The following is a 23,983-nucleotide window of genomic DNA, read 5'->3' on the forward strand; positions in this document are numbered from 1 at the left end:
GCGGAGCCCCACCCGGGGCTTGATCTCAGCACCCTGAGAGCATGACCTGAGCAGAAATCAAGAGTCCGGGGCTTAGGGGACTGAGCCACCCAGGTGCCCCCCAAATCAGGTTTCTTAGCAAGGAGAAAAGAGTTGCGGTGCTGCAGATGCTCTGCCACATCACACTCCCCCTGGAACATCTGCTCATGGAAGACAGTGAGCTTAAATCATTTCATTCTGGCTATATTTTATTTCACACTTAAATTATTATTTTATTGATTTAGTGAGGCCAGCACATGTAAGAGAATTTACACGAGCTAGAGGCCTTGTGGGATGAAGCTTCACCGTCTTTAAAAATTGCAGAGTTGATACCTCCAAATGTCTGCATCTGGCTTCACCCCCACCTCTGGGCATCTAGTGCTCTTTAGTTCTCCTGGCCTGATTGGATTCTAGCTCTGCCCATTCACCTTGTCCCCTGGGGCCAGGACCCTCCTTGCTTTCACCTCTGGGCAGCCTCTCTGCTCCAGCCCCATGCTGTGGTGTGCACACTCATGGATCACCTTGTGTCACAGGAGTCTATAAAAAGAACCATCAGCCAAAGTGTGTGCCAGATAAATACATTACTTTTTCAGAAATCATAGAAGCAAGTTAACCTCTTTGCTGGTTTTTAAGTTCATATATAGTAAAGTAAATCAAAAGTCCTGACTTTGTGGGAGGGAGCCTGATGCAGGTCCACTGGAGTGTTGTGTGTGACCTGGTGGGCTTTTTCAACTGCTCCAACCCAGGCCTGAGTTGGCCAGAAATCCCTGATTCTATACTATGCATGGGTGGATGTGCTCAAATAGTGGCTTCATTTATCCCCTTCTTGGGGAGGAACAGGTAGAGTCTATCATGGACATTGGTGTCTTTACACAGGTTTGGCACATATGAATCCTGTTCCCTAACTCTGTGATGGAAGTTTCCCCCTCCTCTGAATGCAGGGTAGGAGATGTAGTCCTAATGTGTCTCTTTAGTTCATCTTCACAGCCTCCATGGATGAGCTTGGATTATCCTCATTTTATAGAAGACTGAAGGGCTTGTTCAAGGTTGCAGAGCTTGTAAATGCCAAGCCTTTTCCATTGCAGAGGTCCCCCCCCATTGCAAGCACAGGCAACCTCAGTTCAAGGCCAGAAGAAGTGCCCCATGCCCTTCACGGTCTGAGTGCACATATTCTTGTGTGCAGGAGAAATGCGTGGGCTTTTTTGGGGACATGGGCTGGGAATGATCTGCCACTCCTGCTAGTGGATTCTGAAGCAGTAAACTGAGAGAAGAAACAAAATAAGGTTTGTTTAAGAATGACGGGGACTGCAGGTGTTTCTATGAACTGCCCACTCTTTGGGCCTAATTTCCAGCCAGCACAAAAGCACTTGTGCATAACATTAAATATACGTGGGATGAACTTGGTTAAAATTTTTAATTAATCACATCCCCAAACCCGGGTCTGTTCTGATTTCATAGATCACTGCCGAGATTTGCAGTTATCTGTTCATGACTGTGGCAGTCTGCTTATAGCTCAATAAAGAAGGGAAGATGAGCCGCTTGTCTTATAATTTCTGGAGGAAATTCTATTACATGAAATGGGAAAGGATTGCTCTGGACTTGGTTGTGTTGTACCCAGTGAAATTCCCAAGTGAATGCTTATCCTTGAGCAGCAAGGCTCCTGCCTGTATGTCCCCTGCCGTGGCTCACTGGGCCTCCACTGGTCTCTTCTGCCTTCATGGAGAGCCTGGCCAGCTTCCCACCTTTCCAGGCATTTTGGGATCTTCCTGTCAGCTCCTATTGCCCTGACAAACTTGATGGCAGTGGCAGCTTATGTTCTTTTTTAGTGAATCAACAAGCAAGCTAAACAAAGTTGCCTTCTTTGTTAGAATTTTTGTATTTGATTTCAGGGCTGGTCCTAAAATTCTGTCCAGGGGGACTTAGGATGAAATGGAAAGCAGTTAGATGGAGCAGACCCAGGGAGGGGGTTGGAAGGAAGTGATGAGGCTGATGAAACAGGCTATGGCCAGACTGTAAGGCACATGCATGCCACACTGAGAAGTTTCATTACCCACAATGCATATGGGTGACAGGGGAAGCAGGGAACCATTTGTGCGTGCTAAAAGATCCCTTGGGCAGCTACCAGAGATGGGCCAGGGAGGTGACACTGGGGAACCCCAGTCCAAGCCAGGGACTTCAGAGTTTGAGAGACGGATGGATAATAAACATAGTGCAAAGGTGGAACTGATAAGCTGTCAAGGAGAGAGAGAGAAGAGCCCAGATGGCTGCCAGTTTTGTTCTTTGAGAACTAGAAGGGCCATGGTGCCATCCGCTGCCATCATTATGGACAGCTCTGCGTTTCTCTGCCATACAGGGAATCTCCCAGGTCTGTAGAGGGTGTGGGACTGCTTTTCCCAACACTCACTGTGGCTCATTGCCCACTGCTGGACTGGAGCAGGACCCCGGACATGTACTCTGGATTCAGCAGGGGCAAAGCAGGGAATGGACAGAGGAATCAAATGATGGCTCTAAGGTGCAAATCAGGACCCTGGGTGCAGCCCAGCCAAGACAGCAGACAGAATTGATGAGTTGAGAGCAAAATTCAAGTCTAGAAGAGAGCTGACGCCCCAGATTGGGAGACAGAAATCTGCATCAGGAAAAGCCAGGAAGTGTTGGGCATTGGAAGCAAGAATGGAGGTGTTTCGGCCTAGACCATGCCAGGGGGTGACCAGTGCTTTCTGGCTCTCATTTTGATCTACTTTTCACTTTTACCTTGTCCCCCAGCGAGTAAGGTGAATAGTCCTTATTTGCATTCCACTCTGCATTAGACCCCGTGGGATCCCTGCCCTCAGGGATTTATAATCTGTGAGGCAAGAAAAGAGTAGGGACTCAATAGTGCAGAGTGTCACCTTTAAGAGGTCAGAGGATGGAACAGTGACTTCTCGGTGGGCTACCGGGGGAAGCTATGTGGGACAGCTGGCAGGAAAGAGAGCACCTGGCTCTAGGAAGTGGCATAAACAGAAGCCCAAGAAGCAGGACCACTCAGAAGACCCGTCTAGAACAGCAAGTGGTCTTAGCTTGGGGAGGACACGGAGCATATGTAGGGAATAGAGCGGGAGGTCGGGAGACAATTAGGAGAGGCGGAGTGGGGCTAAAATCTCCAAAGTTCTAATGCCAGATGAAAGGCATGGCTGAGCAACTCCATGCCAGTGGAGAACAGATTGCTGAAGATTTTATCACTGGCTTGGCATAAAGGCCCAGGTTTTAAACAGTGCTTGGTGCGTGGTAGGCACTGAGTAGTTTATTGCAGTAGTTTCAGTGACTTAACCCAAACTTTAGGGCTGTTCATCTGTTTAGCATGTCGAGAAGAGATTGGATTGGGGCCGAAGTGGTGGGAGGGAGAGGGTTCCAGAGTTTCTCTCACCAAGTGTGGAAGCTATCAGTGGGGGTGGGATGATAGGGTCTGTCCAGCCCACATCAGCAGCCCCTCTCTTGGACCAACATTGTGCATTGGTGTGAGCCCCACTGACCATGTCTGTACCATGGGACTCTGTCCAGGCTGAGACTGTGGCACTGCCCTGTCCCTTGTCCACCCTGAGACCTCATGTTCAGCTCTTCCTTTACTTTATGTGATGGCATAATGGTGGCCTTCCCATGATTCCATGCTCCTGTACTGCTGTACCTTTAGTGGGGAGGGGAACTAGGATGACCAGAGCTCGTTTCTCTTGTCTGCAATTTTTTAAAAATCCTCACTTATACCAGAAGATAATAAAATCCGGTAGTAGGATGGGTCTCAGTAGTGATGGAAAGTGAAGACCTCATGTGGGGAATATTGGCCGTACTTGGAGGTTCATTGTATTGGGAGGACATAATGAAGGATGAAGAGATGTCATAGCTAACTGGCATGTTTTGATTGAAAGGGACTAGAAAAACAGGGGAATCTTTTTAAGACAAGGGGTTTGGGCAGCCGGAAGAAGGTGTGGGAGACTGAGATTTCTGTTTTGAAGGCAAGGAAAAGAGCTGGTATTTCTGGAGAACCTCCTGTGGGCCAGGCACTGTGCTACGTACCCTGCATGGGTCCATTCTGATTGACCTTTATAACAATCTGAGGAGGTGTAGTTACCTCCATTTTCCAGATGGGTCACTGAGGCTCGAGTGGTTGATTTACCATAGTAGACACAAGGCTGTTCACCAAATATTTCTGTGTCCTGAAGGTGGAGAGCTAGAGTCGATTGTATTTTCTAACTCACTGAAGTTGGGTGGGGTAGTTGGAAGTGACACGTGCCCGTGTGAGGCAACCGTACAATACAGTTGCTGGTGAGGGACCTTCTAGAGCCCCTTTTTTCCCCTCTGGTACAGACTGGCCATCTTCCAGGTAGTGACTGCTCCATCGGCTTGAGTCCTGGATTGAGGGAAAAACATGCTACAGAACAGAGCCCCAACCAGCATGGAATGCACATGTAATAGGAACATGAAACAAACCTTTATTGTTTTAAGCTCTTGAGATTTGGGGATTGTAACGTACCTCATCTGGACTATCCCGACTGATAAAAGTCAAGGTCACTCAGTTCGGAAGTCTTGCCTAGTTGGCTTTGAATCCATGTTTATGTGGCTTGTTACCAAGCCAATGCCAGGTGGACATCCCTGGGCTCAGGCTGTAGATTTGGTGTCATCTGTACAGTGTGGTAGGGCGGAGAGAGAGAGGCATAGGGATTTGGTCTGCGGGCTTTAGCGTGAGGCTTACTTCCCTTGTGTTCTTTCTCTCCGGAGGGTTTGCGGTCGGCTGCACATGTCCTGCTGCTAAGTAGGACATCTCTCCTGCCTGCCAGGTCTGGTGGTTTGGAGACTTTGGCTTGAGTTTGTTGACAGCTGCACACTCATAACATGGCTAAAAACTTCATAAACTCTGAAGTCTGGAAATAGCCCAAGTGATTTGAGGTTTTGCTCACTTGTAAATGTTTGAGTATTGTGTCCACAAATTGCAATTTGAGTAACTCAATTTTGAGGCACAGCTGTTATTTGGAAAAGACCCATCTAGGAACGCAAACTCCTTGCAAAATGATTGTACTTTGTTTTTGTCAAGTATCAGAAAACCATTAAACTGCCAAGCCATATGGCAAATGCCCACTCAAAGCCGAGTGCCACAGCACACCATAATGAATCCGTTTTGGGGGGGAAGGAGATAGGACAGAGTCTGGTTGTTGTGATCTACAGAAAAGCAGATTCACTGCCACACATTTCAGCCTTCTAGAGTCCTGAGTAAGGATTTTTCCTCCCATGAAAAATTCATATAAAAAATTAAGTTATGATAGATTTTTTTTCCCCTTAGGTGTATTTTCCCTTTCAAACAGTATCCATTTGAGTTTCTGCATATAAAATAGGTTTAACTGGGGCAGTAGAAACTTGTAAAAGTTTACACACTTTTTCATTTCTTTATATACTAGTTCAATAAACATTCATTAGGTATCAGTATATCAGTTAGAATTAGGTTTAACTGCATATAACAGAAAAATAGAAAACAATGGTGACTTCGATTATTTCTCCCCCAGGAAAAAGAAGCCTGAAGATAGGCAGTCTGGGGCTGATATGGCAGTTTCAGGGTCATTAAGATCCTGGCTTTTTCTTGGTTTATTCTCTGTAAAACTGGGAGTTGGTCCAGTATAGCTACCATACTCCAGCCATCACATTCTAGACAGCAGGAGTGCAGAAGAGAAGGGCAGGCCTTTCCCATTTCAAGAAGGTTCTGGAAGTATCGCCAGCACTTCTGTTCATAGATCTTTGGCCAGACCTTAGGCACGTGGATGGCCTTCCCCTGCTGCAGAGAGTGGGGAATGTAGTAACCTGCCAGCGAAAAGACAAGAGACTCTGTTACTACAGAGAAAGGCAGAAATGGATATTGGGAGGTTCCCGGCACTCTGTCCCACCTGAGGTCCTAGTGGTTTGTTCTTCCTGCCAGACTTTAACCTTCTGGAGCACAGGGGCCAGGTTTTCTTTAGCCCTGTACCACTAAGTCATTAGCACAGTTGCTGGTAGGTTGTGATTTTAATTATCTGCTACTTGGCACTCCTCACAGGAGACGCCAGGCACTTCTCACCGTCTCCCCCGCCTCTTCTACCTTCTTTGTTCCACGGTGGCAAGTCAGCTGTGATCTGGAGCATATTTATTCGGCATCAGTTGTTATTTCTACCAGCATGACATTACACTACCTGTTTCTCGCGATCAAGACTTAACTCCAGGGACAAGTGATGCTCAGAGCCGAGTTGTTATAGTTGGAGTGAGGTGGAAGACTAGAGCGGTGGTGTGTGGGTGTGGCCTTCCCTTGGGAGTGCCCTTCTGTGGGAACATCTCCCAGGCCAGGCTGGTCTGCAAAGGAGATGCCTAACAGGCAGGTGGGTGCTGAAGTGGCCCTAAGGGCTGTCAGGTTTTGATCATGGGGGACTGCAAAAACAGTGAACAAGCAGGTGGAGGTGGGGATGGTGAGTTCTGCTTTAAGCATAATGAAAGGAAAGAGGAGCTAATATTTCTGGAGAACCCCCTATGGGCCAAGTACCGTGCTAGGTGGGTCAACTCCGGTAACCCTCATGACAGCCTTAGGAGGTCTGTGATGTATCTCCATCTTCCATGTGGCTCACTGAGGCTCAGAGAAGTTGATTGGGCTCTTGACCAGAATGCAGGCACAGACCCTTTCCTTCCAGGCAGCTTTAAAGAATCAGCACTGATGTGTGTAAAGTAGGACCACAATGCCTAGCCTTGCCCTCAGCAAACCCAGGAGCTGTGACTCCCTTGCACTTTCCCACACCAGTTGGAATGCGTCCCAACTCCTGAGCGTGGGGCTGCAAGGGACCTCATTCCCCCTCCTCGTGCCTCCTTCAAATCTTTTGAAAGTTTGCAAAACTGAAGAGCCAGGCTGCCTGCTTTCCTGGGAGTCTCATAATTAGGACGAGTGCTTAATTGGCATGTTTGTTTCCGTGGAGAGGTGGCTGGCAGAGGATCCTGACAAAGAAGGCTCGCTCTGCTTTTGTTCCTAGCAGCACCGTGTGCCCATAGCAACAGCGGGTGAATCCAACAAAGTTGAAAAGAAAAAGTGCCCAGAGTTCGCGTGAAGGTTGATTGCCCTGGAGAAGTTGACATACTCGTGCAGATGGAAATGATTTCCCTAGGTCCTGAAAAATGTGCTCATCAACCCCAGAAATACAAACCGCATCTCTTGTTTTCTTTAAGATGAGGAGTCCGGTCAAGAGGTCTGTGTAGTGAAAGATGTTTGGAGAATCCATTTCCATTCTGCCTGAAGCCATCTGCTTTATGTCTATAATAAACAGGGATGTGTTCAGCCACTTTCCCGGGCCAGGTCCTGTTAGAGGCGCTCACCGCAGGGAAAGGTAAATTGACTGCCTCCCAAGCGATGAGCATTAGCACATTACATCTGCAGTGACGGCACTTAACCTTCCTGGCTCGCCTTTCCTTTCTGTGTCTCTGTGACGGCCTGTGACAAATGGGCCGAAGGGTGCACACTTAGTTAGAATCTGGTGCATGCGGGGCATTGGCCAGCATCACATTACCCGGTGATTGAAGTGGAATGTAGGCAGCAGGAAAGGCCATCCTCGGGGAAGTTGGGGAAATGCCTGCCCTTCCCCAGCCAGTGGGGTCCTGGCAGTAGCCACCTTGGGTGCTATTTCTGAAACAGAAATATGAGTAAGTTACACCCCCGTGTAAAATCCTTCAGAGGTTCCTCATTGCCCGTGGAATAAAAGCAAGTCTCCAGAGACCCCCTAGGGGCCTGCAGGATCCTTACACCCTCTGCAGCCTGGATCCTGAGTCACCCACACACAGCACATCGATGTGCTTTTAGCCCATCACCCACCCTAGTGGTGGTTTCTGGGCCTTTGCCACGCTGCTCCCTCTGCCCAGCACACCCTTCAGTACCCTCGTCACTGGCTCAGTTCCTTCACCTTCCCTGCCCTGGCTTGAGGCCATTGTAGAGAGCCTGCCCCCACATAGGTGAGTGTATTTGTTTCCTATGGCTGCTAGGACAAATTGCCATGAACTACTAGTTGAAAACAACACAGTTTTATTTTCTTACCGTTCTAGAAGTTAGAAGTCTGAAACCAAGGTGTCAGCAGGGCCGCATTCCCTCTGAAGGCTCTAGGAGAGAATCTGTTTCCTCTTGCCACTTCCAGCTCCTGGAGGCCACTTGCCCCGCTTGGTTCACGGCCCCGTCCTCTGTCAAAGTCGGCAGCGTGGCATCTTCTCTCCTGATGGTCACTTGAGCCCTTCCATCTTTCCGTATCTGACCCCCCGTTCCTCCTCCTTTTTTGGACCCTCACGATAAAACTGGGTCCACCTGGATAATCCAGGCTAACCTCCCCATGTCAGGATCCCGAATTTTTTCGCATCTGCAGAGCCTCTGCCTGTCAGAGCAGGCAGCTCTCCAGAGCAGAGGGATGCCCTCGGCGTCAGTGGGTAGGAAGTCGGTATTTCCCTGCTGATGGCATCCTGCCACGGATGATGGCGCACCAGGGCAGGAATTTCTTGTTTGATTTCAGTCTGAAGTGCCTCTTGGAAGCCAGAAAGGTCAGTTTATATCTGTGGAAGGCCCAGTCCATGACTGGGACAGAAGCGAAGAGATGAGGTAGCCGTCTGGAAAGGACAATGCTCGGCCGGAGACCGTCACTCATTCTCTCATTCATTCTCCACATTTCCTGAGCACCCGTGTGCTCGGCACAGTGCAGGAGCTGAGGGCACTGGCCTGAATGAGAAACCACCCCGTAGGAGTTCACCTTCTGCTTGGGGAAGAGCATCATGGGAGCGAAGCAGTGGCAGCTCTGTGGCGGCTGAAGTAGAAAGTGATAAAATGGGTCCTGGGTACATGGAGCTCAGTGGGGGAGGGGGGCATTGGGTAAACACCAAGGAGAAAACCTTGAAGGCGGGGGTGAGGAGGGTGTTTCAGGTAGCTGGAACAGCATTTGCGGAAGCCGGGAGAAGGGAAGCAGCGCGTTGCCTTTTGAAGAGCAGGGTGACGTGCTGTCGGGGTGGCTGTGAAGCGGGAGGCGGTATATATCTGGAGAGGGGGCCGGGGCCCCAGGTGGAATCTGTTCGCCTTGTCTCTCCAGTTTAATGAGAAATTCCAAGAAGGTCACGTATGCCTCCTTCTCAGCTTGTTAAGTCCTTCAGCAGCAATTATTGCTCTGTGGCCCCCCATTAAATGCTTGTTGATGAGAGAAGCCTTTCCCGACAGCCAAAGTCTCCCGCACTTGCTTCGTCTCACTAGATAGGACTAGATGGCAGGGCAGATGAGTCACTTTTATGGCATGCATCTGCCCTCGTGTCTGATGAGACCTGCACTCAAATCAGAGCCTGGTTTGTTCACACGGTGGCCCCCGGAGTGAGTCCATTCTACGGCTGTCACTGTATTTCTCTGGGTTTGGGCTTGCGGGGGGAGGTGTTTAGTTGAGGCAAGTTAGGGTGTAAAAGTGAGGCAGGAGCACCGGCCTCACTCCTGAGCCTGGGAACGGGCACTCACTGCCTCTTCCCGTCCCAGCTGCGGCCGCGACAGGCTCAGTGGGCTCCTGGCAAGGAACGAAAAGACAGACACATTAAATGTCAGTTATGCTTCTCCCCAACATCACCCTTCATTGCTGTTGATGCCACCATTCAAACAAAGATCTAATTTACAGTTTCTGGGGAACTTTAGAAAAAAAGAATCAAAACCCCAGGTTACCTGAGATGCTGCAGTTACATGTCTTAATGGCTCTTAAAAAAAATTGTATTTTGTCAAAACGAAATAGAACTTTGAAAGGCTTCTTAATAGTTGCAAACAACAGCCGGCCTCTTCACATACACTCATCACAAGGCTGCTCTTGTGAGTAGCTAAGCACACTCTGCAGATAATATCTCATTAAACCATCCAGCCTCCCTGGGAAGAAGCTAGCAGCAGTAGCTTGCAGACCACTTTCTTCTCTCGCAGTCGGGGGTATTCCTGCTGCCTTAAAGGAAGCTTGAAGAAACCGTAGCCCACCTAGGTTGAGAGGTTTTTTTTTTTAATCTGCATGCTATACCTCGGAATACATCCAGAACAACTTCTCGACCTTAGGAAGTGCATTAGGCCTGCCCCCTGCCAGGACACAGGTCCCCCCTGCAGCTAGCTGCCACCCTTTTCAATCTTCACTGAGCCCCACTCGGGCCAGGCCCTGTGCTTAAACCTGGAAGCCAGAGATGAAGGAAACACCACTCCTGTCCTTAATGGGCTTATCGTCTGGTGGGTGGGAAAGGCACAAGAACAGGTTTTTCCAATAGAATGTTGTCTATGCTTTACTGAAGGTAGGTCATAGATCAGCTGACCCCAGCTAGCTGTCAGAAAAGCCAGCCCGGCAGCCAGCTATGTGGCAGTTGTATCCCCAACTCTGTGGCAGATGCTGTGCATTCACTAATCCTATTTCCAACTCCCTTTTTCTTGCTGCTTCCCACTGGGGAGGCTGTACAGCTAAATACTTGCTTTTCCAGCCTCTCTGGCAGCTAGAGGGGCCATGTGATCTAGTTCTGGCCAATAAGAAGCAAAATCTACAGGGTGGTTCTGAAAAAGCTCTTCTATTTTTAAGAGGGACAACCAGTCTAGTGTAGCGATTTGCTCCTTCTTGCCCTGATCATATTCATGATGGCTGTAGCCACAGCAGCAATCTTGTGACCATGAGGGAAAAGCTGAGAGATTTGCAGGTCCTTGATGAGCCAGTGACCTACCAACTGCCTCCTTAGACTTCTTGTCATGCGAGAAACAAATAACCTCTGTGTGTTTAAGCCACTAAAGTTTTAGGCTTCTGGGACTTGTAGCCAAAGGCATCCCTAACTGATTCAGTCAAGAAATGGTGATTGAAGTCACAAATAATGTGATCACCTGAGTTAAATCTTAACAGATTGGGGCATGCCGGGGGTGTTGGAGGAAACTGAAATAACATATACAAAAGCTTGAAGCCAGAAGCCATGAGGAGCTCACAAAGAAGCCACAGACAAGAACTCCAATGTTGCTAAAGTTTGAGGCAGGCAGTGGTTTGATGTAAGTCCCAGCATTTGCAGCAATTGGGTACAAGTCCCAGCGGCCTAACTTCAGTGGCTCAACAAATAGAGGGTGTTTGTTTCTTGCATGACAAAAAGTCTGTAAGTAGGCAGCTGCATTGGATCTGGAGAAGCAGACAACAAAGGCCAGATTACAATAGTTTCCTTAGATACAAAGAGAGTTCCAGGTTCCAGTGACCAAGAACTCTCCATGTTACCCTGGCAACTGCAGAATTACAGCCAAAGCCACCATAGCAAGAACAAAAGGAAGGCAGTAAATGCATTTTTCCTGTTGGTCACTGTATTAGTTACCTCTGCTACTTAACAAATTAACCCAAAATTTAGCAGGTGGGGCGGGAATATAGAAGTAGCTTAAGTGGGTCTTCTGGCTTAGAGTCTCTCACAAGGCTGCAGTCAAGATGTTCACGGGCCTGCAGTCTTATCTGAAGACTTGACTGGGGAATGACCCACTTCCACATTCACTAACGTGCTTGCTGACAGGATTTAATTCCTCACGGGCTCTTGGCATCAGAGGTCTCCTCACGAGGCATCTCACAACAGGACAGCTGGCTTCATCAGAGTGAGAAAGTGAGAGAGCAAGAGGGAAGCCAGAGACTTTTGGTAACCTCTCTGAAGTGAAATCCCACTCTGTTGCTGTATTCTGTTTAGTAGAAGCGAGTTACTAGGCCCAGCCCTCACTCAGGTGGAGGGACTGCAGGTGAGTACTAGGAGGTGAGGATCACTGGGAACCACCTCCTCTCTCCTCCTCCTCCCCCCTTGTCCTGGTCAGCAGCTGCAGCACGCATTTCATTACTGGCATGATCATCATCACAGCCACAGCAATTCATTAAATGCTTCTTGTACACCAGACTGCTCATACATAGCTCATTTAGCCTCTCAACAACCCAGTAAGAGGAAGTAATATTATCTCCATCTTGCATATGAGGAAACTGCAGCTCAGAGAGGAACTGTGATTTGCCCTACGTCACACAGCCAGTGGGAGGTAAAACTAGTAGTCAAACCAAAGCCTAACTCCAGTGGAGCCGGACACTCCAGGAGGCAGCATCTTGGAGGCAGGAGAGCCATGTCTGCCAGTGTGCCCTGGAGCCCAGGCTGTGTTGTGCTTTCCTTTAACCTCACCCTGGCCCTGAAATCCCCAGATGGTGGAGATAGGAGGGTGGGCGGAACCCTCAAAATGCTTCAGGCCTAAATAAAGGACAATAGGTAAAAACAGAAAAGATCTGGGGCACCTGGGTGGCTCAGTTGTTAAGCGTCTGCCTTCGGCTCAGGTCATGATCCCAGGGTCCTGGAATCGAGCCCCGCATCGGGCTCCCTGCTCAGTGGGGAGCCTGCTTCTCCCTCTGCCTCTCCCCCTGCTTGTGTTCCCTCTCTCATTGTCTCTCTGTCAAATAAATAAATAAAATCTTTAAAAAAAAGAGAGAAAAGATCTGTAGATTACTTATCCTGTAGCAATTTTAATTTCCTGATTTTAGTCATTGCTGTGCAGTTATACAAGAAAATGCCTTTGTTCTTAGAAACATACTGAAGTATTTAGAGGTAAAGAGGTATTACCGCTACAACTTACCCTTAAACATTTTAGAAAAAAAAAATATAGGTACAAACCTGTGTGTGTTGTGTAGAGAAAGAGAGAATGAGTGTTAAAGCAAATGTGGTAAGATGTTAACATTTGGGGAATGTGGGTATAGGAATTCTTTGTTCAAATTTTGCAACTCTACTTGCAAATCTGAAAGTATTTTTTAAATAAGTTTTTTAAAAAGTACCGGTCCACTGTGGGACCTAGTGTGTTTCACTTGGACTATAAGAGATGACATATAGGGGTCTTAACGCCCTTTTGATTCCAAGGTGACCCATCAGAGCCCAGGGAGGGTATAAAGCTTACAAGAAGAACATGGGCTCTGAATCAGGCTCTCTGGGTTCCAGTTGTGCAGCTTCTGAGGTCCCTGAGCTGGATAGGTGACCACTCAGGGTTGTGGAAAGGATTTGAGGAGACAAGGGGGATACTGTGACATAGTGTTGAGCACTGGTCCTGGCTGATGGTAAACCCTCCATAAATGTTATTACTGCACCCTCAGTCACCTTACAAATGAGAAGTAATAGCCTCTGTATGCTTTAGGGATGCTGATCTGGACTGTTTTGTCTTGTGCCAACTCTCTAACATCAGTTTTTGTCCCCATGCAGGCAGGGTGGCCACTGCCGCGGGTGTGGATGTGCCTGACAAGATGAAGAGCCGAATCCCAGTGGTGCTCCTGGCCTGTGGCTCCTTCAATCCCATCACCAACATGCACCTGCGCTTGTTTGAGGTGGCCAGAGACCACCTACATCAAACAGGTCAGTCAGGGGTGCCAGGTGCAATGGACAGATGGATGGATTGGGCCTCGTGGGGTTCTGCTGGCTGTTGTTATCATCACCATTATTAAAACTGCTCAGTTTACAAATTCACAGTGTAACTGGTGGCATGCATTCCTCCATCATATTCGGAGAGCTAACACCCCTTAGCCCTGTGACATGTGGACAAGTCCTATCCCTGGCCATAAAGTCAAAGATTTCTCAGGCTCCACCATCCCCTGCCACATGTTGCCCATGAAGGTTAAAAGACCCTGGGCACTTTCTAGAAACTGTGTCTCAGGGCATTCTTCCCGATGCTCGCAGGAAGCATTTACCTGCACAGCCAGATGAATAGGTAGCATGTGCCTTGTTACTCTTGTGCATGTGCATGACAGTTCTTGCTGCTCTTCAGTGGGTAAGTGAACATGCTATAATGGGAATTTGGACATTTTCTCCTTTGACTAGATCTTAGACAATTACAAATTAACAATCTTGCATATAGGGCATTTCCAGTACAGATTGCGTGGCTTTGCCAGAAATATTTAATCAGCTGGGAATATTTAATCTGGAAACGTTCCATCTCTTTGACTTTCTCTTTCATTATTAAAACGGCATTTGGAATCTGCATAATTATTTCTAAAGAATAAGTCATATGTTGATGTCAGATATATATGAAAGTATTTATATATTTATGTATACCTTAAGTATTCATATATGTATTTCATATTTTTGTATTCAAAAATATTTGCCTTTAAGGGCATTGTTTTTAAACCAGAACCAATTCCTATTTATTTTTTATTTTTTAATTTTTTTATTGTTATGTTAATCACCATATATTACATCATTAGTTCTTGATGTAGTGTTCCATGATTCATTGTTTGTGCATTTATTTATTCTTTAAAGATTTTATTCATTTATTTGAGAGAGAGAGAATGAGAGAGAGAGAGAGAGCACATGAGAGAGGGGAGGGTCAGGGTGAAGCAGACTCCCCGCCGAGCAGGGAGCCCGATGCGGGACTCAGTCCAGGGACTCCAGGATCATGACCTGAGCCGAAGGCAGTCGCCTAACCAACTGAGCCACCCAGGCGCCCCCCTATTTATTTTTAATGTAGAGAAAGAGTATTTGAGTAACATGCAAATAATTTCTTCAAAGAAATTATGTACAAATGTTAGTTTATTTTAAAGGAAATGTCTTTGTACCACAAACTTTTTTTATTTGAAAGATGAAAGTGAGGGGGCCTGGGTGGCTCAGTCGGTTAAGCATCTGACCCTTGATTTAGGCTCAGGTCATGTTCTCATGGGTTATGGGATCAAGCCCCACATAGGGCTCTTCGCTTAGTGGTGGTAAGTCTGCTTGGGATTCTCTCTCTCTCCCTCTGCTTCTCCCCTCACTTCTACGCATGCTCTCTCAAATAAGTCTTTAAAAAAAAAAAAAGGTGAAAGTGGGTATCTATCCTTAATAAATATATAGCTTTTACAAAGGAATGAGAAATCCAAACAATCCAGTGAACATTAGTAGCAGTATACCAAAGGAGAAATATAAGTGACCAATAAACTCGGGAAAAGATGCTCAAGGTAGGGGTGCCTACATTGAATCGGGCTCTCTGCTTGGCGGGAAGCCTGCTTCTCCCCCTGTCTCACTCCCCCTGCCTGTGTTCCCTCTGTTTCTCTCTCTGTCAATAAGTAAAATCTTTAAAAAAAAAAAGATGCTCAATGTCACTGATAATCAGTGAAAATATAAATAAAAACATGGTCAACACCACAAGGTTATAAACATCATGAGGGCAGCTACTGCAGCTGCTTGAACACAGAATTGCCACCATCCATCACCAGGCTTGAAGCCAGTGCTCAATAAATACCTGTTATAGTAGCAGATAGCTTTAGCCTGTGCAATTGGCAGAGATTAAAGACTGACAAAGTTTGGTGGTGACAGGATAGAGAAGGAAACAGACACTCTCATTTATTGTTAGTGATCGGATAAATGATGAAACATTTCTGGAGGGCAATTTGGTGTTCTGTGGCAAAAAATTTAAAGTCTGTACTCATACCCATAATGAGAAAAATCAGTCAATTGAAACTGAAACAGAACTCACACAGATGTTAGAATTAGCAGACGACATTAAAACAGTTACTATAATTATGTGCCATATGTTCAGAAGTAGAGACCTGGAAAATATAAAAAGGGCTCAAAACAAATATTAAGAAATGAAAACTACAATTCATGGGAGGAAAAATACACTGGAAAGGATTAACAGATTAGATGTTGCAGAAGAAAAGGTTAGTGAATTTAAAGATAGAACAGTGGAAATGATCTAAAATGAAATACAGAGGGGAAAAAATGGAATTCTAAAAAGAAAATCAATGAGATGTTGGGTAACTTAAAAGAATCTTGATATACTTGTAATTGTAATCCTGGAAGGAAAAAACAGGAAGAACAGGAAAAAATATTTGAAGAAATAACTGAAAACTTTCCAAATTTGATGAAAACAGATTTTATCAAGTAGCTCAACAAATTCCAAACACAAGAAACGTGAAGGAAACAACACCAGGGTATATGATAATAAAATTTCTCAAAACCAATAATAAAAAAATCTTAGAAGCAGCCACAGAAGAACAAAAATAAAGAGGATGGCAGATTTCCCATTATTGAATTCAACAAAAGGGAATTTAGTGGAACAACAACATCTTTAAAGTACTGAAAGAAAAAAAACTGTCAACCTAGGATTCTATATCTAGCAAAAATATATCTTTCAGAAACAAAGGCCAAAAAAAAAAAAAAAAGACATTTTCATCTATACAAAAGCTAAAAGATTTCACCATCAGACTTTCACTACTGGAATGCTAAAGCCATTCCTTCAGGCAGAAGGAAATGATGCCAAATGGAAATATGGATCTACACAAAGGGCACTGATAACCACATGGGCAATTACATAAGTTTTTCTCTTATTATTTAAACTTCTTTAAAAGATAATTGACTGTTTAAACAAAAATAATAGGAATATATTGTGGGGTTTATAACATGTAGAAAATATATGATAAGTATATAAGACATAAAACATATGACAATATAAAGACAAGAAGGGGAAAAATGGAAGAAGACTATTGTAAGATTCTTATACATGAAGTAGTATGAAGACTATTGTAAGATTCTTATACATGAAGTAGTATAATATCACCTAAAGGTAGATTGTGACAAGTTAAAGATTTTATATATGTATATAAATTAAATCCTAATACAGCCACTAAAAAAAAAAAGATACAGCTAATAAGCATACAAAGAAGATAAAATAGAATCAGAGTATACTCAGTTAATTTAAACGAAGAAAGGAAAAGAGGAAACGGGACCGGAGAATAGATGGAGCAAATAGAAAGCAAATAACAAGATGACAGACTTAAATCTAACCATATCAATAATCATAAAATATAAGTACAGTTGACCCTTGAACAACACAGATTTCAACTGTACAGGGCCCCTTATACACAGATTTTTTTTTTGATGAATACAGTACAATTCTGTAAATGTAGTTTCTCTTCCTTATGATTTTCTTCATAACATTTTCTTTTCTCTAGCTTGCTTTGTTGTAAAAATATGGTATATAATACAATATATGTGTTAATGAACTTTTTATGTTATCAGTAAGGCTTCTGGTCAGCAGTAGAGTATTAGTTAAGTTTGGGGGAAGTCAAAAGTTATACGTGGATTTTCAACTGCAGGGGGGTTGGCGCCCCTAAGGATCAGTTGTAGTCTAACAGCTCCTACTAAAAGGCAGACACTGTCAGATTGGATAAAGTAAGCAACACCCAACTACAATTATATGATGCCTACAAGATACACAGTAAAATATAAAGACACAAATAGGTTCAAAGTAAAAGAATGGAAAACTACTCCATGCTAACACTAATTAAAAGAAAACTGAAATGGCTATAGTAATATCAGAGAAAAGAGATTTCAGATGAAGGAATATTACCAGGGATAAAGAAAGTCATTTCATAATTATAAAGAAGCCAGTTCTTTAAGAGGAAATAATAATCCTAATTTTTTTTTACTTAATAACACAGAACTGCAAGAAAAATTGATAAATCTGCAATTACAGTCAGATATTTCAGTTCTCACTAATTGATAGAATAAGTACACAGAAAATAATTAAGGATGTAGAAGACTTAACACTATCAACCAATTCGACCTAGTTGACATTTAAAGAACACTCAACCAAACATCAGCAGAACACATGTTCCTTTCAAGAACACAGAGAAATTTACCAAGATAGACCATATTCTGGGCCATAAAAGAAATCTCAATAAAAGTAAAAGGATTGAAATCCTACAAAGTACATTCTGCAACCACAATAGAATTAAATGACAAATCACTAACAGATCTCTGGAAGATCCCCAAATATGAAAATGAAATAACACACTTCTAAAAACCCATGGGTCACAAAAGAAATCCAAATGGAAACTAGAAAATATTTTGAGCTGAATGGAGATGAAAACAGTGTATCAAAAACTTTGGAATGTCACTAAAGCAGTACTTAGGGGAATTTTATAGCACTAAATACCATCTTAGGGAAAAAAGAAAGAAAGGTCTCATATCAATGACTTCAGCTCCTACCTTAAGAAATTAGGGATAGAGGAGCAAACGCAAAGCAAGCATAAGGAAGGAAGCAAGATCAGAGCAGACATCAATGAAATAGAAAACAAAGGTATTAGAGAAAATCAGTAAACCAATTTTTATGTTTCTTTGAGAATATCAACAAAATTGAGACACCTCTAGACAGATTATCAAGGGGGGAAAAGAGGAAAGACACACTACCATCATCAGGAATGAGAGCGGTGATATAAGTATAGATTCTGATATGAAAAAGATAAGGGAATATTATAAATAACTTTATGCCTATAAATTTGACAATCTAATTAGAATAGACAAATCCCTTGACTCATTCAAGCTCATTCAAGAATAGATTTTTTTAAAAAGAAAAAGTAACCTGAATAGCTCAATATCAATTAAAGAAATTTCGTTTGTAGCTTAAAAGCCATCCCACAGAGGATTCTGGGAAGATGGCAGACTAGGAAACACCAGCAATCTGTTTCCCCACCTAAACAGCAATTGCACTGGCAGAATCTGTCTGATGTAACTATTTTGGAACTCTGGAGTCTGTTGAAGCCTTGCAACTTCTAGGGGAGGACTTGGACAGGTAAATTGCAGCTAAGTTCAATCAGTTTCAGTGTTCAGCACAGTAACAGCTACCCATCCTCCGCCCCCACATAGCAGGCAGCTGTGCACATATTCCTGAAGCAGCCTGCACACAGCCTGTGGGAGCCAAGGTTAGCAAATAGGACCCTGTCCCCCAAATATAAGGGATCTGTGGTCTGATCTCTTGTACTTCCCTAGCCCCTAGTAGTTGTTGCAAGCCTCTCCCCCTCTGGTTGAAGAGATTAGAGCTTTCCAGGGGATTTAAGGGGCTAGTGCCTTCTCCTTTTCCCCTCATTTTTCTTTTTCCCTTTGGGAGCCAGACATTAAAAACAACTGCATGTACAGGAAAAAAATTTAGAAAATGACCACACATGCCCAGGGAAAGACTGAGAAATGACACCTCAGGCCAAGTTTACACCTCAGGCTGATCCTCAGCACAGAGATAACTTAAAACCATTAAAAAACAAAACAATAAACAACAGTAACAAAAAGAACAAACCCTGGAGAAGAAAGAGAATCTGACTTCCAGAGTTACCACATGATTAGATTCAAATGCCCAGTTGTCTACAAAACCATCACAAGACATACAAAGAAACAGGAAAGTATGGCCCCCTCAAAGGAAAAAAGATAAAACAGAAACTGTCCTTGAAAGAGACCTGAGGGCAGATATACTAGACAAAGACTTCTAAAGATGCTCAGAGAACTGAAGGAAGATGTAGAGGAAAGTCAAGAAACCATGTATGAACAAAATGGAAATATCAACAGAGAAGACCTAAAAGGGACTAAAAAGATAAGCTGGAGCTGGAAATGACAATAACTGAAATTAAAAATTCACAAGAAAGATTAAAAGACTTGAGCAGACAGAACAAAGAATCAGCAAACTTAAAGGTAAGATAATGGAAATTACCAATTCTGAGGAAAGAAACGAGGTTAAAGAAAACCAAACAGAGCATAAGAAGCCAATGGGACACCATCCAGTACACCAATGTAGGCATTGTGGAAATCAAGGAGAACAGGAATAAAGGAGTAGAGAGAATATTTGAAGAAATAATGGCTGAAAACCTTTTAAATTTGATGAAAGATGTAAATATAAACATCCAAGAAGCTCAGTGAATGCCAAGTAAGAAGAAATCAAAGAGATGCACGCTGAGACAACTATAATCAAACTTCCAAAGGATAAACAGAGAATCTTGAGAGCAATGAGCAAATCATCACATACAAGGGATCCTTAATAAGATTTTCAGCAGATTTCTCATCAGAAACCATGGAGGCCAAAAGGCAGTGGACTGATATATTCGGTGCTAAAAGAAAAAAATTTGACAACCAAGAATTCTATACCTGGCAAAACTGCCCGTCAAAAGTCAGGGAGAGGGTTGAGTATTGTGGGACAGATCAGATGGGTCCTAACAATAACTGAGCTAGACACCGACAACCTCTATAAGGAGCAGGTTCAACTCCTGGCAGAGATGTGCATCCTTACTGATGAAAATGACGATACAATTGGGGCCGAGACCAAAAAGAATTGTCACTGGAATGAAAGGATTGTTGCATTGAGTTTTTATGATCTTATTCAACACTGAAAATGAGCTCATGCTATAACAGAGATCAGATGCTCAAATACTAAAATTACCTTTTCAGTTTGTTTTACCAATACTTGTTGTAGTCGTCCATTAAGTAATACAGGAGAGCTAGAAGAAAATAATGCCAATTGGAGTAAGAAGAGCAGCACAGAGACATTTAAAGGCTGAATTAGGAATTCCCATGAAAGAGGTTCCTCCAGAAGAAATTAATTATCTAACACAAATTCACCACAAGGCTCAATCAGATGGTATCTGGGGGGAACATGAAATTGATTCATTTTGTTTGTGAGGAAGAACGTATTTTTGATTCCAGAGCCCAGTGGGATTAAGAGCTATTGTTATGTGTCTAAGGAAGAGCTAGAAGTACTTACGGTAAAGGCAGGAAGTGGTGAAAGTAAGATAACTCCATGGTTTCAAATTATTGTGGAGTCTTTCCTCTTTAAATGGTGGGATAACTTAAATCATTCGAATCAGTTTTGTTGACCATGAGAAAATACATAGAATGTGAATGTGGAGATGAATGGTTAGTAAAATACTGAAAAATTTCTCTACTTAGTAAACTTAACATGATTTTTAAAAATTTGGTTCCCTAGGAACTCTCACTTGAAACATTGATACTTTACAACCAGTATTTGTGTGGAAAATACAACCAACTTCTTAATTTTCTATCACACACCCCATATGATGTGTGCATTGCTATTTGTAAAAGACATTTATGAGAGGTTATTGTAAAAAAGAGAGGGGCACCTGGGTGGCTCAGTTGTTAAGCGTCTGCCTTCGGCTCAGGTTATGATCCCAGGGTCCTGGGATTGAGCCCTGCATCAGGCTCCTGGCTCAGTGGGAAGCCTGCTTCTCCCTCTCCCACTCCCCCTTCTTGTGTTCCCTCTCTCGCTGCTATGTCTCTCTCTCTTAAATAAATAAATAAAATCTTTAAAGAGAGAGAGAGAGCAGATTAACTTAATTTAACCTAAGCACATGGTCCTAACAAACTCAAACAAATAAGTGAAGCTCTTCATTTTTGATACATTATGGTAAACATTGTAAGCACACTGTAGAGCAGTTTGCTCTTTGCCAAATGATTTATAAATCATTAAATTTTTATCATAGTCCAGGAAAAAAAAGTGAGGAAGAAATTAAGACATTCCCAGATAAACAAAAGCTGTGAAGGAGTTTGTTACCCCTAGACCTACCTTGCAAGAAATGGTCAGGGAGTTCTGTAAGTGAAATGAAAGGAAACAAGACAGTAACTTTAATCTGTATGGGGAAAGGAAGATCTCAGTAAAGCTAAACACATGGGAAATTATAAAATCTAGTATTATTGTAACAGTGGTTTGTAGTTGTACTTTTTGGTTCCTACACATTTTAAGAGATTGTAAATTTGTAAGTTTGAAGAAAAAAATTTGGTCTAAAAGCTAGTATTATTGTAACTGGTTTGTACTTCCAAGTATTGTTTTCTACATAATTTAAGAGACTAATGGATTTAAAAAAATTATAAGAAGGGACGCTTGGGTGGCTCAGTCAGTTAAGCATCTGCCTTTGGCTCAGGTCATGATCCCCAGGAGTCCTGGGATTGGGCTTTTCTTTGGGTTCCCTGCTGAGCAGGGAGTCTGCTTCTCCCTCTATACCTCTCCCTGCTCATGTGCTCTTTCAAATAAATACATAAAATCTTTTTTTTTTTTTTAAAGATTTTATTTATTTATTCATAAGAGACAGAGAGAGAGAGGCAGAGGGAGAAGCAGGCTCCCAAGGAGCAGGAAGCCCGATGCGGGACTCGATCCCAGGACTCCAGGATCATGACCTGAGCCGAAGGCAGACGCTTAACCATCTGAGCCACCCAGGCGCCCAATACATAAAATCTTAAAAAAAAAAAAAAGAATTACAAGGTTGTTTTTGAGCACACAGTGTATGAAGATGTTATTTTGTGGCATCAAGAACCAAAAGTGGTGAGGACAGAGGTTTAAAGGGGCAGAGATCTTGTATGCCATTGAAGGTACACTGGTGTAAATTCAAATTAAAGTGTTTCAACTTTTGGGTGTTAAATATAATTCCCAAGGTAACCACAAAGAAAATAGCTATAGAATATACACAAAAGGAAATGAGAAGGAATATAAACATTGCACTACAAAAAGAGCAGCTAGAACACAAAAGAAGACAATAATGAAAGAAATAAAGGCGGGGAGCTATAAGGCATATAGGAAACAAATAGTACTACCATAGAAATTCCTCCTTGTCAGGAATTACCTTAACTGTAAATGGATTAAACTCTCCAGTCAAACAACAGAGATTGGCAGATGGAAAAAAACACATGATCCAACTATATGCTATGTACAAAAGACACTTTAGATCCACAGAGAAAAGCAGATTGAAAATGAAAGGTTGGAAAAAGATACTCCATGCAAATAATAACCAAAAGATAGCAGGGGTGGTATACTAATGTCAGACAAAATAGACTTTAAAACAAAAAGTTACAAGAGAAAAAGAAGGATACTATATAATAATAAAGGGACAACAGTCCAATAGGAAAATGAAACAGTTGAAAATATTTATGCACTGAAATACATAAAGCAAACTTAAAGGAAGAAATTGATAGTAATACAATAATAGTAGGGGACTTTAACACCCCCACTTAAATCAATGGATAGATGATTCAAACAGAAAATCAGCGATGAAACAGTGGCTGTGAATGACACATTGGACCAGATGGATCTAACATATATTTAGAAAATTCCATCCTAAAACAGTGGAATGAATACACATTCTTTTCAAGTGCACATGGAACATTCTCTAGAGGAGATCACATATTAGGCCACAAAACAAGTCACAACAAATTCAAAAATACTGAAAGCATATCAGGCATCTTTTCTGACCACAACACTATGAAACTAGAAATCAACCACAAGGAAAAATCTGGAAAGAACACAAATACATAGAGGTTGAATAACCTGCTACTAAACAATGAATGGGTCAACCAAGAAATCAAAGAGGAAATCAGTAAATACATGAAGACAAATGAAAATGAAAACATGGGCACCTGGGTGGCTCGGTCGGTTAAGCATCTGCCTTTGGCTCAGGTCATGATCCCAGGGTTCTGGGATTGATCCCCTCATCGGGCTCCCTGCTTGGTGGGGAGCCTACTTCTCCCTCTCCCTCTGCCTGTTGCTACCCCTGCTTGTGCTCACCTGCTCTCTCACACTCTCTGTCAAATAAATAAAATCTTTTAAAAAAATGAAAACACATGGTCCAAAATCTTGGAATGCAGCAAAAGCTATCTAACAGAAGATTACAGCAATACAGGCCTACCTCAAGAAGTAAGAAATATATCAAAGAAGAAGAAAGAAAAATATCAAATAACCTAACCTTATACCTAAAGCATCTACAAAAAGAACAAAAAAGCACCCAAAATCAGTAGAAGGAAAATATAGATTAGAACAGAAATAAGTAAAATAGAAACTAAAAAAATAAAGGACTCAAACAAAATTAGAAACAAAAGAGGAGAAGTAACAACAGCACAGAAATACAAAAGTGTTTGTCTCTTATAAGAGAATATTATGAAAAATTATATGCCAACAAATTGGACAACCTAGAAGAAATGGATAAATTTCTAGAAACAACCTCCAAAAACTGAATCAGGAAGAAAGAGAAAATTTGCACAGACCAATTACTAGCAATGAAATTGAATCCGTAATCAAAAAACTGCAACAAGTCCAGGACCAGATGGCTTCACAGGTGAATTCCACCAAACATTTAAAGAAGAGTTAATAACTACTTTTCTCAAACTATTCCAAAAAATAGAAGAGGAAGGAAAACTTCCAGATTCATTCTAT

At 43.1% G+C, this 23,983-nt stretch overlaps 1 protein-coding gene and 1 pseudogene across 4 annotated transcripts in view; both read left to right on the plus strand.

Moving 5' to 3' along the window:
- Window positions 1–23,983, plus strand: part of NMNAT3 (nicotinamide nucleotide adenylyltransferase 3) — a 119,549-nt gene that overhangs the window by 38,402 nt on the left and 57,164 nt on the right. For 3 of the 4 annotated variants that reach the window (XM_025881471.2, XM_073899395.1, XM_073899396.1), the window contains exon 2: window positions 13,243–13,392. In XM_025881471.2, the coding sequence (XP_025737256.1) occupies window positions 13,284–13,392 (109 nt within the window). In that variant the 5' untranslated portion in view covers window positions 13,243–13,283. Of the gene's footprint in view, window positions 1–11,293; window positions 11,762–13,242; window positions 13,393–23,983 lie in introns of those variants that run through there. The other variant, XM_073899393.1, reaches the window with a different exon arrangement.
- LOC141371784 (isopentenyl-diphosphate Delta-isomerase 1-like) lies at window positions 14,955–20,892 on the plus strand (annotated as a pseudogene).

The sequence above is a fragment of the Callorhinus ursinus genome, unplaced genomic scaffold (assembly GCF_003265705.2).
Source record: "Callorhinus ursinus isolate GAN/ISIS: 27379988/994484 unplaced genomic scaffold, GSC_fseal_2.0 scaffold1, whole genome shotgun sequence".
Lineage (NCBI taxonomy): Eukaryota > Metazoa > Chordata > Mammalia > Carnivora > Otariidae > Callorhinus > Callorhinus ursinus.